The sequence below is a fragment of the Gymnoscopelus microlampas genome (genome assembly GCF_963454915.1).
Source record: "Gymnoscopelus microlampas genome assembly, chromosome: 19".
Classification (NCBI taxonomy): Eukaryota; Metazoa; Chordata; class Actinopteri; order Myctophiformes; family Myctophidae; genus Gymnoscopelus; species Gymnoscopelus microlampas.
Window position 1 is genome coordinate 22,193,454 of NC_139956.1, and position 18,523 is coordinate 22,211,976.

The 18,523-nt window shown below is 43.4% G+C and overlaps 1 protein-coding gene across 4 annotated transcripts in view; it reads left to right on the forward strand.

Annotated features, from left to right (window-relative positions):
• Positions 1 to 17,826, forward strand: part of tmem102 (transmembrane protein 102) — a 30,536-nt gene extending 12,710 nt beyond the window's left edge. For 2 of the 4 annotated variants that reach the window (XM_084043675.1, XM_084043674.1), the window contains exons 3-6: positions 7,938 to 8,285; positions 10,579 to 10,763; positions 12,031 to 12,243; positions 13,172 to 17,826. In XM_084043675.1, coding sequence (XP_083899801.1) covers positions 7,938 to 8,285; positions 10,579 to 10,763; positions 12,031 to 12,243; positions 13,172 to 13,774 — 1,349 coding nt within the window. In that variant the 3' untranslated portion in view covers positions 13,775 to 17,826. The remainder of the gene's footprint in view (positions 1 to 7,937; positions 8,286 to 10,578; positions 10,764 to 12,030; positions 12,244 to 13,171) is intronic. The other 2 variants (XR_014599714.1, XR_014599715.1) reach the window with 2 other exon arrangements.
• Positions 17,827 to 18,523: the final 697 nt, after the last annotated feature.

Sequence of the window (18,523 nt, forward strand, 5' to 3'; positions counted from 1 at the left end):
CGTTAATGTTTGGCCTGGGATGCTTTCCAGCAGGGGCCTCAGTGCGGCTGCAGAGTTCATGTTTGGGCTGGGCTGAAACAGTGAAACGCTCTGAAACTGTGGCCATTTACAATTATTAAGACTATAATATTAGTATTAGCATATATTTTGATTGAAACTAAGGCATACAAAAGTAAAAAGTAAAAAAAAAAAAAGTAAAAAGTAAAAAAAATATATTTTTTTTTTAATAATTAATTTTTTTTTTTTTTTATTAAAATCGAATTTTAAAAATCATTTTCGATTATGGAGACTGTAACGAATATTCTAAAATTCGAATAATCGGTGGCATCCCTAGACGTCACCATTGTACAACAAAGTATACTACAGGGTGAAGTGGTTAATCGGATTAATAGATTTAGTAGATTAGAAAATATCTTATCAGATTTGTTTTTGTAGATATACAAGAAATTATTTTTAAAAAATCAATAAAAAAAATACCCTGCTTCTTGCTTATTCGATTAACCTACATGAGCACGATTAAGCGGGTTATCGGTTTCGATATCACTTGTGGTTAATTTCCCAGCCCTAATGGGACACCATGCTGTTAAAGTAGCTACAGCAGCTTGCCCTACATTTCAGTTGTTAAGCAACTTTCTTCACCAGAGCGCTGCGCTCCCATCATCACCCGGCAGCCTGCTCCTACCCCCTGCTGTTCCAACCCACGCAACGCCTCACCTTATTTGGTGGAATCCCATTTTACAGAGATTTACGACACTATATATAGACTCTATCAAACTAGAAGCGTGTGGCTGAATATTCACATCCCCCTCCTCCTCCTCCTCCTCCCCCTCCTCCTCCTCCCCTGGTAGTGATGAAAAGGGACCTCTCTTCCCTGCTGCTCCTGTTCCCGCTTTGGGGCGCCGTGACGGCTGTGTCACATTGAAACCTCATCCTGTGAGGCTGTGTGTGTGTGTGTGTGTGTGTGTGTTTGTGTACATGCGTACACCTTTAGGTATGTGCTGCTGCTGCTGCGCTAGAGCACATGCATGTTGGTTGTGCATGCTTATGAACACATGGAGGCTTCGTGTGTGTGCATGTTATGCGGTGTGCGTGTGAACGCGAGTGTGCGTGACTGCTTGTGTGTTCTTTACACGTAAGTTAACCCATTCAATCCGGTTATGCATCTGCCTCATTTTAGATGTCTTTGGCTATTCAAAAATAGCAGATATACAAGCTCATAGCGCGGATCTGCTATTTTCGAAATATCTTGAAAATGTATGCAAATCTTCTATGTATTTTTTTTAAAGCAAACATTTGTAAAATATTTTGTTCCAGGGACCTCCAGAAGCAAAGATTTGAGTTAAAAATGTTAAAAAAAGTTAAACATGATTTTTCAAAAATAGCAGATCTATGAGCTTGTATATCTGCTATTTTTGAATAGACAAAATATAAAATAATGGTTATAGTGCTTGGCAACGTGTCGTCGTAGTAGCTGCAGACATATTGGTGGGAGTCAATGTTAAGTCAAGCTGTTTATGACCCACCAAGATGTCCGCCGCTACCAAATGACACCCCTCCCTTCAGGATTTTTTGCTATGCACTATAGCGCAAATCTAAAATGACACACATGCATTCCCGGATTGAATGGGTTAAACCCGAGGTTGTTGAGTGCAGTCAGTGACAGGCAGTTAGCGGTTTTACCGTAGCAACCCTGACTTCTCTTCTCTCTACCGAGTCCATTAGCGTGGACACCACTGACCTCTTTCCTCACCGCTGCCTGTACTGTACTGTACGTACAGTAAGCGCTGCCTGGCGGCTCGTGCAATTGCCACACCTGCAACACAGATTCACATCACGCGGGAACAACTGACAAAGCTACCAGATGTGGGGGGGGGGGGTGCAACCTTTCCCAGCAAAGGTCGTCGGGAGTCGAACCCAGACGGTTAGGGCCAGCTCTTCCCATTTTAAATGAGTTTTTGTAGCTGTAAAATGTACTTCCCTGCAAAGTCACCCTCTGTGCTGTCACACTGTCCATAAAGCTAGTCTCCCATTCATAGTCAGCAGATAAACCCTAGGTGGCAGTATATGACTGAGTAACTTTTTGTTTTGTTTTGTGTGTGTATGAATCACAACTGTACCATGCCATAGGCTAAAGACCGTCATAAATTTTGACAGTGGTTCTCAGACTGTTTAATTTCAAGGGCCCCCATAACTCTGAGAATGTACTAATGGAACCAAATGGACCCGTAAGACATTGTTGTACACTCTCAGAGTTACAGAAATGTAAGGGTCCATTTGGTTGGAACACTGAGCATCCCTGGTCCCCACTTTGAGAACCACTGGTCTATGGACTGATTTTAACTCTTATAATTTGTTGTATTTGTTGTGTCGAAAATAGACAATCTACAAGCTCACACAACGTGTCGCAATGCGACATATTGTGAGGTTGTACATCTGCTATTTTCACTACATTTTTCACTTTTGGCCATATCCACCTATAAGTGACACCCAAAACAGAGACACCAGATTGAAATGGGTTAATTGTATAGAAGCGTGTAAACGCCTTTGGAAACACACACCATTGCTTTTATATCGCCTCCCTCTGCAATTGTTCTTATATTGTCTTTCCTTTTATTTTGCATTACAAACAAAACGTAATTGCGTACAGCCTAGTTTCAGCACACATCCATGTCTCAAGAGTGCAATCTGACGGAGTGAAACCGTGAGTAAAATATAAAATTTGACTGCAAAACAGGCACGTACTGTATCGTATACCCAGGGTGAATGGGCTAAAATTAGTTTCTTGAAATACCACCACATGTTAAATCAAACACACACACACACACACACACACACACACACACACACACACACACACACACACACACACACACACACACACATAGGCCTACAGATGTGATGTTGCCAGAGGAACAGTAGCAGCATGCCATGTCTCATGTGTATATAGTTGATGTCACAGTCTGTTTTCATTTCAACACACCTGTGTTCAGAGTGGAAATGTACAGGCTCTTTTTGACTACGTAGGACACAACCCAGAACCTTCCATAAACTGTGTGTACCGTAGTTCTGTTATGGCCTTTTCTGTTTACATTTCCTTTGTAGTGCTGTCACAATTGCAAATTTAAGTTGATGATTAATTGTCACACAAATAAGTAATCGATTAATGATTTAATTGTGTTATTTGGCATTGAACATTGGAACATAATACAATTTTAATTTCTGTTGGGTTTTTTATTTGCTTCATAATCACAAATTGCACAGGGCAGATATGACAAATAACTTAAATATACAAAGGAATTACTGAAACATTTAATCATTTTATACTTAAAAAAATAGGAGAAATAGCTGATCTACAATCACTGGCTTAGTTCTTGCAGTGGAAAAGAGTCTTTAGTCACCACACAATTAACATTCTTGTACTTTGACCACCGTCAGGAAACAACAGTATTACTGAATAAGTCAGATCTACAGACATGGTATATCAGGCCTAATCAAATACTCATATTTCTCTCCAATGGAAATCATTTTAAATTTCAAAAGTGATTTCCTTATGGGATTAGATATTTAATCCGTGTCTGTGAAACCAGCCTTATTCCTATGTTCCTCTGCCAGCAATAGTTTTGATGTCTGCATGCACACACGTGCAATTTGATTGTTGACTTACCGTGTGACTTAGCGTGTGTGTGTGTGTGTGTGTGTGTGTGTGTGTGTGTGTGTGTGCGTGCGTGCGAGCGAGCGCGTTGGGAGTTGCCCAATAAGTAGTGGGTGATAGCACAGTCGGGTTTCAAAAGTAGATTATTAGGTTTTTTGGAGTACCCTCAAACAAGCAGAGGAGCATTGTTAATTGTTACAAAACCCTGAATGATTGAGAGGGCCAAGACCCAGGCAGGATCCCTGGAACACAACAGAGATATCAGGCAAAAATACTTGGCATCTGTTAAGCTCGCCAATGCCAAGAAGCCTTTATCTTTCTTGAACGCGTGCCTTCATCCATTTCCTTTTGCCCAAAATGTTGTGTCGGTGTGCGGTGTTCACAAGTGACATCATTCACTTAACCTGAAGGGACACCTGCCTTGTTTCTATGCAACACCGTTCCCATACCTGGAAGGGACACAGTGTTTAGATCCCATAGACCAGAGGGCCGGGCCCAACAATTGCTAGGCCATAAGAACTAAGTAGTGATTCTTTCTGTAGTATCATATTGCACTTCAAGAGAGCAAATTATGCTCAGTATACATTTAAGCACATTTCTTTCACTACGTTGGTATATGATCACATCTTGTACTCTACAGTCTTATCATATAGAGCCAGTGTTAAACCATACAATATGTGTGTGGACTGGATGTCAAGGACATTATGTTGGATACTATGCTACTGTAATAGTCTCAGACTGTAGATCTGACTGTAGGGATGAGATTCTGCTTTTTACCACAGACTGCTGTCTGAGCTGTTAATGGTTAAATAACACTGACAAAGCCCTGCGTGCCGAAACGCGTCTGTTTGGTAGACTCATAAACATTATTAAAAAAGACTCTTAAGACTTTTACAGAGTGCAGATTGTATCTTCTTTATACATACCGTACTATTATTAGGGCATTGGTTCTCAAAGTGGGGTCCCCAGCAAAATGTGTTAATACAGCATCACAACCATTTTAACCACTTTATACATTTATGTGTTGGCTATTCAAAAATAGCATATGTACGAGCTCACGTTGTGTCACTTAGTGCTGTGCTGCGAGCTTGTACATCTTCAATTTTGGGATTTTATATCAGGTTTAAAATATATCAGGGTTTCTTTACACAAATCTTCTCTTCTGGGGGTCCCTGCCACACATTTTCAGATGGGGGTCCGTGACCAAAATACATACAAGGTGTCAGGGGGCCCAGGATTTCTAGCCGTACCCCTGCTGAACCTCTCTCTCATCTCTGTATCTCTGTCTCTGTGTGTCTCTCTCTCTCTGTCTCTGTATATCTCTCCCCCTCTCGCTCTCTTCCCTTTCAGCACTTCCTCCCTCTTTCTTCCTCCTCAAAGTCTGTCAGAATTCAAAATCCTGATAATTGATTAGTCACATTTTGTCACAGGAGCTGAGCTCAGGCGAACAGGCACAGGGAGTAATTATCGGGGCCAGAGGGAACTTGGCTTCCCATTGCTTTTAGTGCAGCAGGTGCCAGCAGCACTGTCTCTTACTGCAAAGTGTTTAAACCCATCACATTGTGGGGAGAACCAGGCATTTGGGGAATGGGTACATAGACAAGAGGTGCAGAGCTTTGTAGGTCTGCAATTCTTTTTAACTTAATCGATTACCAGAGTACATTATAGAACTTGCTGTGATCGAGCCGGGAATTATTTTATTTTTCCTTCCCTGCGACGAAGTTCCTAGTCTTTTCACACAAGGCCACGAATGCACACGAAACACGCATGCACTACATTTATCCCCAAATTCTCCCCGCTCTGACCTATTTTTCTGCACCCTCGCTCACTTTCAAACAAGGCCGTTCACGGATGGCATTTATATGGCTTATTAGTTGGGTATTTTGTGAAGCATCAGATTGTGTTTTTATCTGCCTCCGTAGCCCAACAGAATGTGGTCAAATTTGTTTCCTATCTCTCTTTCACACACACCATCCCAGAAAAACACTCTCCCCATCACTGTCTCTCTGTGTCTCTCTCTCGCTCTCTCTCTATCTCTCTCTCCTCTCCTCTCCTGTCCCTTAAAACCGACGCGGATTGCGTGCCAGTGGTGTAAAGTAACTAAGTACATTTACTCAAGTACTGTATTTAATTACAATTTTGAGTTATTTTTACTTTATTGGAGTATTTCCAATTTCCAATACTTCTACTTCTACTCCACTACATCTCAGAGGCAAATATTGTACCCTAACTCCACTACAATTATTTGAAAACCTTAGTTACTAGTTACTTTGATTATAATTTTGATTATTACTACAAAACATACATTAACCACTTCAACCCTATATGCATTAGCCGATCTACAAGCTCACAATGCGATGCATTGTGAGCTTGTACTGTAGATAGGCTATTTTCAAAAGATTTTAATACATTGTATACATTTGAAAACTTGTGAAATGGGACATTCTGCATAATGAGTACTTTCTACTTTTGGTACTTTAAGTACATCTTGATACCAATACTTTTGTAATTTTACTCAAGTAAATTTAAAATCCCTGACTTTTTCTTGTAACAGAGCATTTCTACATTGCAGTATTGATACTTTTACCCAAGTAAGAAATGTGAGTACTTCTTCCACCACTGTTGCGTGTGGGTTGTGTTGTGTGGCGTGCCCTCTTAATTGGATGAGAGAAATCCCGTTAGGAGCTTTCTGGCCCTTTGGCCACAGAGCCGGTGGACCGGGTGTCCCCTGTGTGCCGTCTCTGTAGCCACACTCTGCCCATTAGGACAAAAACAAATACACACACATACTGTAGCTCTTCCATACCGGAGGGCATATTGGTGTACCAAGTCATAAGCTCCGTGCCTCAGCCAGCCCCTTAGCCTTTGTTCCAGCAGGTAGTTAACCCATTAAGACCTGAGTCCCAATCTACAAATGTCTTCTAAATCATTGGTTCTCAAAGTGGGGTATGGGGACCCCCAGGGGTACTTGAGGCGGTTCCAGGGGGTCCCCAGCTAAATGATGGATAGGAACCAAATGGACCCTTATGGTTCTATAACTCTGAGAGTGTACAAATGGAACCAAACGGACCCGTTTGGGTCCGTTTGGTTCCATTTTACACTCTCAGAGTTAAATTAACATTGATTTTGTAATATAAATTCGGGTCCCAGAGGTATAAATGCCATTAAATGGGGGTCCGTAGCCTAATACATGTCAAACTGGGGGTCCTTGACATTAAAATGGTTGAGAATCACTGCTAGAAAGCCGTATAAACCTTCTCTTATTGGGGTCCCTGGCTTATCTTTTCAAATGGGGGTCCATGGGCTAATAAGTGTCGATTTGGGGGTCCTTGCCATGAAAAAGTTTGAGAACCATCTCAAAATATGATGTACCAGGGACCCCAAGAAGAAAAAATGTTCGCTTTAAAAAATCTATATGTTCAAAGATTTGCACACATTTTCACTTTTCCAAAAATAGCTGATCTACGAGCTTGTATATCTGCTATTTTTGAATAGTCAAAGTGTAAAATGACATAGATTCTTTACCGGTTTTAATGGGTTAAGAGGCAAGAGCTGCATCTTCTCCCGCACAAGGCCCTCTCTCATTGGCTCTTCTGAACAACATAATTTACTTGGCTGCAATGGCGCCATTCCCCGGGGTCTAAAGCCCGGGAATTTTACAACACAGTCAAGTACCCATAAAGGGATTTGGCAGCTGAGACTTTTCTCATATAAACTGTTTTTTAGAGAGTTTTTGTGGGCCTCTGTTTAGAAAAAACGCCTGGCGGGGCCGGGGAGGGGAGTGGAGAGGGGAATCGATAAAATGTTACCGGTGTTGACAAGTGACTCTGTCTCACTCTTCTCACCCGTCTATATATATATTCTCCTGCCTGTGTTCTTTATTCCCTCACAAGCTTTGCCCTCAAATCTGTCAGCCAGTGATGCGGTGACTCTATATTGTTCAGCCAGCAGTGTTGGGGGGGCAAGGAGGACGTTGCCACAGGGGGAACTTCTTTTAACCGCGCAGCTGGCATAGAAGTTCGCCCCGCTGGTCACTGAGGGAGCAGTTAACTTCACAGGCCCGCTCTTCAGTCAATATTACTGCCGCTGTGAGCTCATAAATATATGCACTACCTTTCCAAACAAACTACGCCACGTGTGTCCCCATTCCTCACAGAGAACGGCTGTTCTCTCCCTAAATCTCTCTCTGTCTCGCAATTTCTCTCTTAGTAGCTCCTATAGTGCATCTCATGTGCATCTGTATCCCAGCAGATTTACTTTACTCTTATCTCTCCCTCTCCTCCAGGCCTGGTGCAGAAGGTGGACCAGCGCCTCCCGGTGGCCAACGAGTACCTGCTGCTGTCGGGCGGGGCGCGCGAGGGCGTGCTGGACCTCAACCCCGAGGAGCTTGGCGACTACGCCCGCGGCGCCGACTACGACCTGGACTTCACGCTGCTGGTCCCGGCGCTCAAGCTGCACGACCGCAACCAGCCCGTCACGCTGGACATGCGGCGCTCGGCGCCCTGCCACTCGTGGCTCAGCCTGCGGCTGTGCGACTCGCACACGCTGGCCCGCTGGGGCGTCTGCTGCGAGGAGGAGAGCGGCACGCCGCCCGAGGAGGATGAAGAGGAGGATGAGGGAGGAGGAGACATGGGTAGGGAATAGGGCTGTCACCATTACAAATTCAAGTTGACGATTAATTGCCCCTCAAATAATTGCGAGTAACGATTTAATTGTGTGTTTGGAACATATTGAACATTGGAACATTATGAAGCCTTTTAGGCTTCGTAATCAAAAATTGCACACGGCAGATATGACAAATAACTTAAATATACAAAGACATTATTGACATATTTAATAATTTTATACATGTAAAAATAGCAGAAATACCTGATCTACAAGCTTACAACGTGTCACGAAGTTTATTTCTGCTTTTTTTTTATATTTGAAAAGGTGTGAACATTTTTCAACATGGAAACGATTATGACGATTATGCAAAGTTATTTGCGATTATCTCAAATAATTGCCATTAGACGAGTATGTAATAATTGTGACAGGCCTAGTAGGGAAAGAGGAGAGGGAACAGCGGGTGGAGTGAACAGAGGAGGTAGGGGTTGGGTTTCGTCCATAGGTTCTTCTTAGGAATCCGGAGAAAGTTGTTTGATTCTTTGCGTTTATCATACCATGTGCCGTGTTAAGCCGGATATGTACTTAATCGTATGAAGGTGTTGTGTGCCGAAAATAGCCAATCTAAAAGATCTCAAAGCGTTGCAGGTGTGATGCTTGTGAACCTACAGATCGGCTATATTCACGCACGGCACAGCTGTACGACGGACCATAAATTGGGCATCATTCCTGTGTGTCATTCCTGGGTGATAGCTTGAGCTGCCGAACTGACAAGAATGACGACAGCCAAAGCCTTCTAAAGTTTTGACCGTGAAACGATTTGACTTTACATTCGCTATGGCCCGGTTCTGTTCAGTTTTCCGTCATTGATCCAGATTCCAGTCATTCAAAAAATCACACGTTTGATAAAACATGACTGCTCTTAGTGGACTGAGGTTTGATTGGGAGGCAGCATAAAACACTGATTAGTGCACTGCATAAACTTGAGAGCAGAGAAATGTGGCATATTTGACTGCTTGAATCTGGCCTCATTAGCCCCCTCGAAGAGGGTTTAGAGAGATGTTGTTGATATTCATGCAAAAGAACAGCTAAATAAAGAAATAGGACAGTAGGGCAGAGATCAGTTAGAAAGAAAAATAATTCCGGGAAAATGGAATGGAAAGAGAGATGAAGGGATGGGTAAACAATGAAAGAGAGAGGGAGGAACATGAATGGAAAGCTGGGTAGTGGAGGATGAGTACAGGAGGAAAATGATGAAGACATCGGCAGCGACAGCTAGGGTAGATTGAGTTTGTTTTAGGCTTCACTGGGATAATGTGATGAATGGTGTTGTGGTTCAAATCTAGTCCCCAGCCCGCCCCTGTAATCCTTTGCTTTACATCAAATGAGGAACACTTCCCCTGGAAATAAGCCCTGGAAACATTTATTGAGTGTGACTTTGCAAACAATAAAGTTCACCTTCCCACCGCAAGTATGTAACTTTTCCACCTAAAATGAAGTGTTGACATTTAGTGGTATGGATCTCTTTATATACTCCATATTTACTATATATTTACTTAATCTCCAATTTAGTTTCCTGCAGTTTATGTTCTTAACTAGTGCTAGTGGTCTCAAATGAATGCTTCCAGAACGTTGGACTGTTGGCTGCTGGCAGCCTTGTAAAAGCCGGGAAGGCAGGGTAGAACTTAATTAATCCCATGGGAAATCCAGTTTCAGCTTCACCCAGCTGGTGGATGCTCAGGTGCTCAGGGGGATTGGTTAGGGGTTAAGTGAATGCCTTAATTGTAATTGTGTTGCTCATGGACACGTAGACACGCGTGTACTGGACCGGGAGGCAAACATTCTGACGGCCTCTCTACCCTTAAGCTACAGCCGCCCTTAAAGTCCACTGTGGACTTTAGTATGCACAAGACATTGATGGGTTAGGTCTAAATAATTCCATGTTAAACTAATTCAACTTATTTGTTTAACCAGTCGCTGTGTATTGACGTTCATACTATGGCTATATTTTAGAAAAGTAAAAAAGACTGCCAGCCAAGCTGATGATCCAGTGTTTTCCAAACCCAAGGACACTGTACGGCAAAGTCCTGCTCACCTTTTTTTCTGGGAATGATAATTACATTACACCGTGTCAAATCTGTTCTGCTAATAATAATAATCATCACATGGTTCATTTATATATCAGCTTTCTTAACCACGTGCATTAACCCTGGTGTCGCTATTATGGGCCTGAGTATAAAATGGGGCTTTAGTGGTTAGCACAGTATTTGTCAAGAGAAACGACACACGTGACATTGGTGTGTCTTCACGTCGTCCACCAGGTAAAGGCTCCTTCCCGGCCTTGGGCTCTCTGGACGGCTGCTACTTCTCTCCGTCCCTGGTGGCTGACTGGTTCTGGGGCGTGGTGAGCGAGGCGGTGGAGGAGCTGCGGCGCTGCCCCCAGAGAGGCATCCCTGTCCCAGAGAGACTGGAGAGGAACGGACCCCTCACCACCATCATCCTCCAGGTAGGCACGGATGACCAGGCGCCTGGTAATTCTTTAATTAACTGTGTAGAGGGCACTTGGGGTGGCGCAGGGGTAAAGTAATAATAAGTAAGCCTTGCCGAGCCAGGACCCTGTCTCCTGTTTTTGTAGTGTGAGACGGCTTGATGTACAAGTACATCCCACAGCCATGATATACAACTAAACCCCTGAACATGACCCTAGTATGTCACAGGGACTTACCCCCAATCCAACCCTTGATACTGAGTGCGAAGCAGGGAGGCATTGGGTCCCACTTTTATAGCCTTTGGTATGACCCGGCCGGGTAATCAAACCTGACCTCCCGATCTCAGGGCCGACACTCTAACCACAAGGCCACTGAGCTGGTTCCTGCAGGGCTAAAGTACCTGTTCCGCAATCACAGGGTCTAGGGTTCAGAATCCATCGTGAGGCATCTGATTTCCTGTGCGTCTATACGTACACAATTATCCGTTTTTGGGCGAGGGAAGCCAGGACGCGAGGGTGATCTTTGTTGCTGTGCTAGCAACTCCTATTGGTTGTGGTGGCACCTGTTAGTGGGGGGGGGGTTTGAGTTGGAGACACTACGTCCAACCTGTGGGGGCTCTCCGCTGGCAGGTGAGCCACTAGGGGTACTACTGGCTAATAGCAGTAGAAACACAGGAATGTGTGGGGAGGATTAATTGGCATAATGAATATACTGGGAATAAAAAGGGATAAAAATAATAATTGGCTACTCTAAATTAAATGCCGTAGCGTAGCCTAAGGCTTAACTACTGTTATGATGACCCACATAGAAAGAGAAAGTATACATCTTATGTAGGTAATAATTGCATCGTAATCTTTGCAATTCAAATGCGGTAGGCAGCCTACATAGCTGGAATTCAGTTCAAATTAATAAAAAATATTTATAACATTAACTCTCAGTGCCAATGAAATAAAAATAATAAGTTCATACTGTGCCAGCATTTTTTTTTTTTTTAAGTAAAAAAAAAGTGCTTAGGAAGCGAGATACAGCCTTTTTCAGTTAAGTTAAACTATTTTTTTTTTAAACATTCTGGCACTGAGGGCATTCAGAAAAAACTCGGGATAACTCGTGGCTTGGCACTGAGAGAGTTAATGAATATTAACTAACCAATAAGCCGAAAAACATATTCTGATATTTTTACCGGCTAATATCCCTAGCTGTAAGCCAAAAAGTGGAATTGAGTTGAATGGAACTCTTTTGAGATGTGCAGATGTCTTCCCATGGTGTCCCCTGTCTGTCCTACAGGCTGGCTCCAGCCGGGTGCTGTATGACCTGCTGCCGGTGGTGTCCTTCAGGGGCTGGCCGGCCGTGGCCCAGGGCTGGCTCACTGCAAACCACTTCTGGGACGGCAAGATCACAGAGGAGGAGGCCATCTCTGGCTTCTACCTGCTTCCCTGCTGCTCCCCGCTGGGCGGACGCCCCGACAGGGAGTGGAGACTGGCCTTCTCACGCAGCGAGGTGAGGCCACACCACACTATGATTATTATTACATTATGTTGTGTTTTTGTTATTGTAGTGATTCCCAACCAGTATTGCAACTGGGCCCCCAAATAATTATCAAAACACTATCATATAACTAGAACCCATTAAGACCTAAGGCCGATTCTACAAATGACTTCTAACTCAGTAGTTATCACACTTTCAAGATTTTCCTAGCGTGGCACGAAGTGTCGCGCTGTGAGCTTGTATATCTGCTATTTTTGAATAGCCAACGCAAAAATCTAAAATAACACTCATGCTTTCCCGGTTTTAATGGGTTAATATAAAAAAAAAATTAAAACGTATTTTAGACCTTTAAAATGTGTTTTCATAGTAGTACCAATAAGATATTAAAGTATGCTACGTTGGTTCCATTCATTCAAGCCGGAGCACAATAGATTGATTGATTGAAATAAACTTTAATGTACGCACATAAAAAAGCCCTCCCATCTGAGCTGATGGGCAGCTGCCGTGTTCAGTGGTGGGCTACGAACGCTTTCAAGATTGGGCCCTGATACAGAAAAGGTTAGGAACCACTGTGTTGTAATCATTTTTGGTGTTTAAGTCGAGGACTACAGATGAAAATCACCTTACAGCTAAATCTGGTGCACCGATCTTTTTATTCCTAACAAATAACTAACCCATGTGCAAACTGATCACTCTCAACTGAAACATGTTGAGAGTGATCAGTAGGCTGCTCCAAAGAGATGTTTAACATTTGGGTCAAGAGAATGAGACAAGACATATTGGTGCGAGCAGGGTGTGCACCCCCAGGTGTATTTGTTTATTTTCTTAATTGAATTCTTGAATCCATTTTCCCTTCCTTTGCACCTTTCTATGTTCCTCCCGTCTTCCCTCCTGTTCCTCTGTAATCCAACAGTGTTGTTCATCTCTCCGTCTACCTCAGGTTCAGCTGAAGAAGTGCATCCCCTACCCCATGGCCCAGGCCTTCCAGGCAGCCAAGGCCGTGCTGTCCCGAATCCTGGCCCGCCCGCGGACCGGCCTCAGCCCCTACCACCTCCGCACGCTGCTCTTCTGGGCCTGCGACCGACTGCCCGGCAACTACCTGTCGTGCCCCGACTCCGACACCCCGGCCCGGCTCCTCCTGGGTCTCCTGGACGACCTGGCCCACTGCATCCTGGGCAAAAGCTGCCCCAACTACTTCCTGCCCCAGTGCAACATGCTGGAGCACCTGACGGACAGCCAGGCGCTGCTGGTCGCCAGGAAGCTGGCACACGTGCGCTCGGATCCGGCCGAGCACCTGCGCGCGGCCGTGGACCAGGCCCGGCAGGCCGGCCAGCTGAAAAAGGAGGCGGCGGGGGCGAGCACCAACGGCCACGGCTCGCCCGGCCACCACCCGGCCAACGGCATCATCTCGCCGTCGGAGGACAAGCTGGCACAGCGGCTACAGCAGCTGGTCACAGAGAACCCGGGGAAGTCCATCTCCGTCTTCCTCAATCCCGACGACGTCACCAGGCCTCACTTCCGCATCGACGACAAGTTCTACTGATGTGCCGCAACTTTGAAGTGTGTGTGTGTGTGTGTGTGTCTGTGTGTGTGTGTGTGATCGTTTTATATACTTAACATGCCTTCTAAAACACACTGTACTTGAGACACAGCGACAGAGAGACGGAGGCTTAAAGACTTAACAGGTACGTGTTCTCTGAACACTGCAGGCCATGCACTGACACTCTTCCTTGATCTTTCCTTCTAGAGGCTAAACGCTAACAACGTTCATTCTACGGAGCTATGCTGCTGCACAGACTCTTCAAACCAAAACAAAAGAACTACACATATTATCCTACTAATGACAGGCTGACTTACTACCTGTCCCCCAATGGAAGGAACAACAGTCACGTATGGCAACATAATAACCACCAACAATCTTTGTACCTCAGACATGCAAGCCAATGAGCTGTTGCCGCGAAGACAAAGTTGTTTTTAACCAGACTTTTCAGCTGGCACTGCAAAAACAAGAACAGAAATGTTAGAAACAAGGCCCTCAGAGGACATGGTAAGGAGTGTGGGTTGATGTGTTGGTGTAGACTCATCCCTAAGGGTCTTTACACATAACGGTTTAAAGAAAAACACCTGGAATGCAGAATTCCTCCCTTTTTATATTTTGGCCCTGTCCTCCTGACTGTACTCCTTTTCTTTCATTCTCTTTCTCAGGTATTTGTAATGTTGTTTCTTTTCTATGTAAATGACTTCATATTTTTTCTAAGGGTTGAGGCGTCCCCCGTATCTCGATGGCGCCGCCCTGCTCGGTCCTGCATTTCAGCATTTCGTCGCGTTTGACGGAATGTACCAAAGAGCTACGCACGAGGGTTTGAGAGAAAGAGCCCCCCGCATTTGGAATCAGTGTCGCGACCCTAAAGTTCTAGTCTTCATCTCTCTCGATCATCAAACCGATCGGGGGTCAGCATAATTGCTTTTCCTTTTTTATCCCTTCAAAATATTTGCCGATTGAAAAGGTGTGGCAATGTCCTAATATAAGCCAGTCATTTAAGCAGAAAAAAGTTACTAATACTAATGAAAGATTTGCGACTGCTGTCATGAATTATTATTATTTTTAAATCTTTAACATTTTGTTTTTGCCATTTTTGGGGGGTACTTGAACTAAAAGTCCAGACCTTTGCATCTAGAGAGATCTTGACATAAGGGAGCCCTTGAAAGCCATTTGGAAATACATTCACCTACTGTACAAACAATCTGAACAGATGTTTTTTTTGTTGACTTTGTGGAGAAATAAAGCTGTTATCCAACAGCTTACATCTTTTTAGAAGATGTCAAGTAGAGTCTACTTCAAACACACACATTGTTTACTTAGTAGACATTGCATGTGTTTGAATAACAGAAAGGTATAGAACTCTTTAAGACAGGATTAGGGCTAGTTTACCACTTCACCCTGATGTCCCCATTTTGGACATGTAATTTAGATTTTTCAAAAGAGAGCTACAAGTTCACAACGTGTTGCATCATGACATCTTGTAGATCAGCTTTTTTTAATATGGCTTAAGTAGTTAATTGGCTCATGTGGTGAGGCTGTTCCTTGATGGCATCGTCGTTTAGCAACTGTCGAAAGTGCGTTACTGATGGTTCTTGACTTTGGCGGTTACGTGCACAGGCTAGTAAATCGAAAATCGAAATGTTTAACTGTGTGTTTGTGTTGAAAGGCTCATTCGCGTGACTCAAATTCGATTTGCGAGAGACTCGACTGGCTCCGATAATTGTCCACCCTCTCCTCTGCTTGGTTGGTCTGTTTTAATGAGCATCTGTGTGTGTGCGTGTGTGTGCGTGCGTGCGTGCTTGTGTACATGTGTACAGTACGTGTGCAGGATGCAGACTGCCCAGTGAATCATGCCTGTGGTGCATGTCAGGCAGTTGCTGGGCCCTATCTGGTCTAGCCAGATGTGAGGCATTCACGCGGGAATGGAGGGATGGCTGGATGCAGGAGAGAAAGGGATAGGGTGAATGGATTGATACTGTGAGGGGGATGGGTATGGTGGATGGATGGATGGTGATAGATGGATGGATTGATATATGTGGAGAGAGGGATGGGTAGATGGATGGATATGTATTTGGAGAGATGTATGATGGATGGATCGATGTATATGGAGAGAGAAATGCGCCGTAGATGGATGGATATATGGTACATGGAGAGAAGGATGGATGGATGGATGGAAAATCAAAATGTACACATCAGATAGATGGGGAGAGGGACAGGCTTTGAAGTGATTTTCAGTAAGGAGAAGATGGGCCTCCTGTGGCATTGGACATCTGCCTTTCTCCTCTGTTCTCTCTCTCTCTCTCTCTCTCTCTCTCTCTCTCTCACTCTGTTGGTCTGTCACTGTTGATCTCTGTTTTTCTCTCTTCTTGTCTTTCTCATCCCACCTCTCTCATACTTTTTTTTTCTCTATCTCTTGTCCTCCCACTTGAACCCACAAGAGGACCCCTATCAGATACTTGCCCACACTTTAGGTCCTTGATTAGAAGACCACACAGCCACCAGCACAGCTGGTAGCATCACTCTAAAATGTCCCATTTTGTACCTCTTTTGAACTGAAGCATTAATAGTGGAAAACGGATGGATTCACCGTGACCGCCGACTGAAGTTGTCTGTATGGCTGGCTGGTAACAGGCCACAAGTTTACTGTATAGAATTTATTATCCCTCCCTACATGTATAAATGCAGCTTAGTCAATAGCTTGGTGCAATGGGGTGGTTGTATGTAGGTCAATACTGGCACTTTGATTATGGTTCTAAAAAGCTAGGGTGCTTACTACTGAATTAAGAATCTTGTGGTGTGTGTGTGTGTGTGTGTGTGTGTGTGTGTGTGTGTGTGTGTGTGTGTGTGTGTGTGTGTGTGTGTGTGTGTGTGTGTGTGTGTGTGTGTGTGTGAATGTGTGTGTTCAGTCAAAGTTCAAATTTTCAAAAACCAAAGCATGATGTGCAAGTTGGTACAGAATGATGAATCCTCTTCAGGAGGGATGTTTATGGATCTGTTCCAAGTCTCAGACAGGATGGTGTGTTTACTTTTCTTTTCTTTTTTTCCAGCATGTTGTAACCACTGGAACCCTAACGTCCCTATTCTGGGCACGTCATAAATAACAGGCGAGCATTTGGCGAAAATAGCCAATCTATGAGCTCACAACGCGCCGTGAGCTTGTAGATGGGCTATTTTCAGTGAAGAGATTTGCTGAAGCATATCGTTGCTGTCGATGCAGAAACCTCCATATTCTAACTTTTATGTTTTTTCGTAATTAATGCCCTTCTTGATCACACTACAGCGTCACACAAAAGAGTCAAAAGTTGCAGATCCAGAAGCTCGAAGCGATGCGTTTTGAACTTGTAGATCTGTCTATTGCAATTTTTTAAGGTTGAGGTTTCCACCCGACAGCGACGATATAGGGTTCACGTGTTTTTTTTTAAAGGTGAGTCTATTTGACCTAAATGGAAAAAAAAAATGTATTTCTGGACCACTGCCCCTTAAACAGTTTGACTGAGTGTCATTGAAGTTCCAAATGTCTTGGACGTGCGTGTTCACTTTGTACCTTAACGGGCCTAGTTGGAGATTAACCAAACACCCGAAAACAATCAGTTTGTTTGGGGAAAATCAAAATGTACACATCAGATCTTAGTGGAGAGATTATCTAGTCTTGTATATCACGGTGACAGAATTTTAGACATGTATGCAATCCAAAAAAAAACTATGGAAAATCCTATGGAATTTACAGTATTGTCATATTTATATAGTCAATATATTATGGTTATAATTCATTTATGTTGTGAAAAGGTGGGGGGGAATCAAGAACATGCTGCCCAGGGGGTTGCATGGAATACCAACGTCATTATGCTGTCGTTTCATGTCAACGGACGGTCAAAATGGATCCACGCCTACTGCTAATTATCTTTACATGTTTGTGCTTAAACTACTGATGGTCCTACTGTACTACCTAAAGAACATATCATTCATCACCATGACCACAACCAAACAAAAACCATGAATGTAACTCTGGTTTGCCTCTCCATGCAGGCAATTTGACCCGGTTCAAACACAACTGAATCAATGTCACACTATCTGGACAGAATGACTAGTCTATCCAAGTGCTGAGGTTGTTGACCTATTATAGTCATACTGCTGTATAATGGAATAATGTCTTTTAATATCTCTTTTCTAACTTGAGTTCTTACTTTTCTTCGACAAGTGCATTATTATTATAATTATTATTTCATTATTGATTTTTGCTGTATTTATCCTTATTTGCTAAGTTGATATTGATCTATCTCAAAAGGTACTGCAGTAGCATGAAATAAATCACTACATTTCAAATCTAAATGGCCTGTATTCTGCATCATTGTGAAACATAATTTTTTATAGATGTTTGCTTTGTACAGTAACATGAAGTATTAGCAAATTGAATCATTAAAATGAAGAATGCCATAGCCTTCTCCCCATATAGTAAATCATGTTTATGGTTTTATAATGGCCTCTGGACAAGGTTGGTTTGACTCGCAATACCGGCTTATGCCAACAGAGGGTGCTCCAACACAGGCTTTGTTCCGGTAAGGTTCCACAGGCCTGGATCAGGATCAAGTGTGTTTCACTTGCAGCACAGATCAGATGCTCCAATTCTGCATTATTCATCGTTGCTGTCAGGTGGAAACCTTGTATGTCCAAAACTGTTACTTTTCAGGAAATGGGTAAACAAAAAAAAATGGATCCAGTGTATTTATTATTTATTCACAAGCTCTTGTT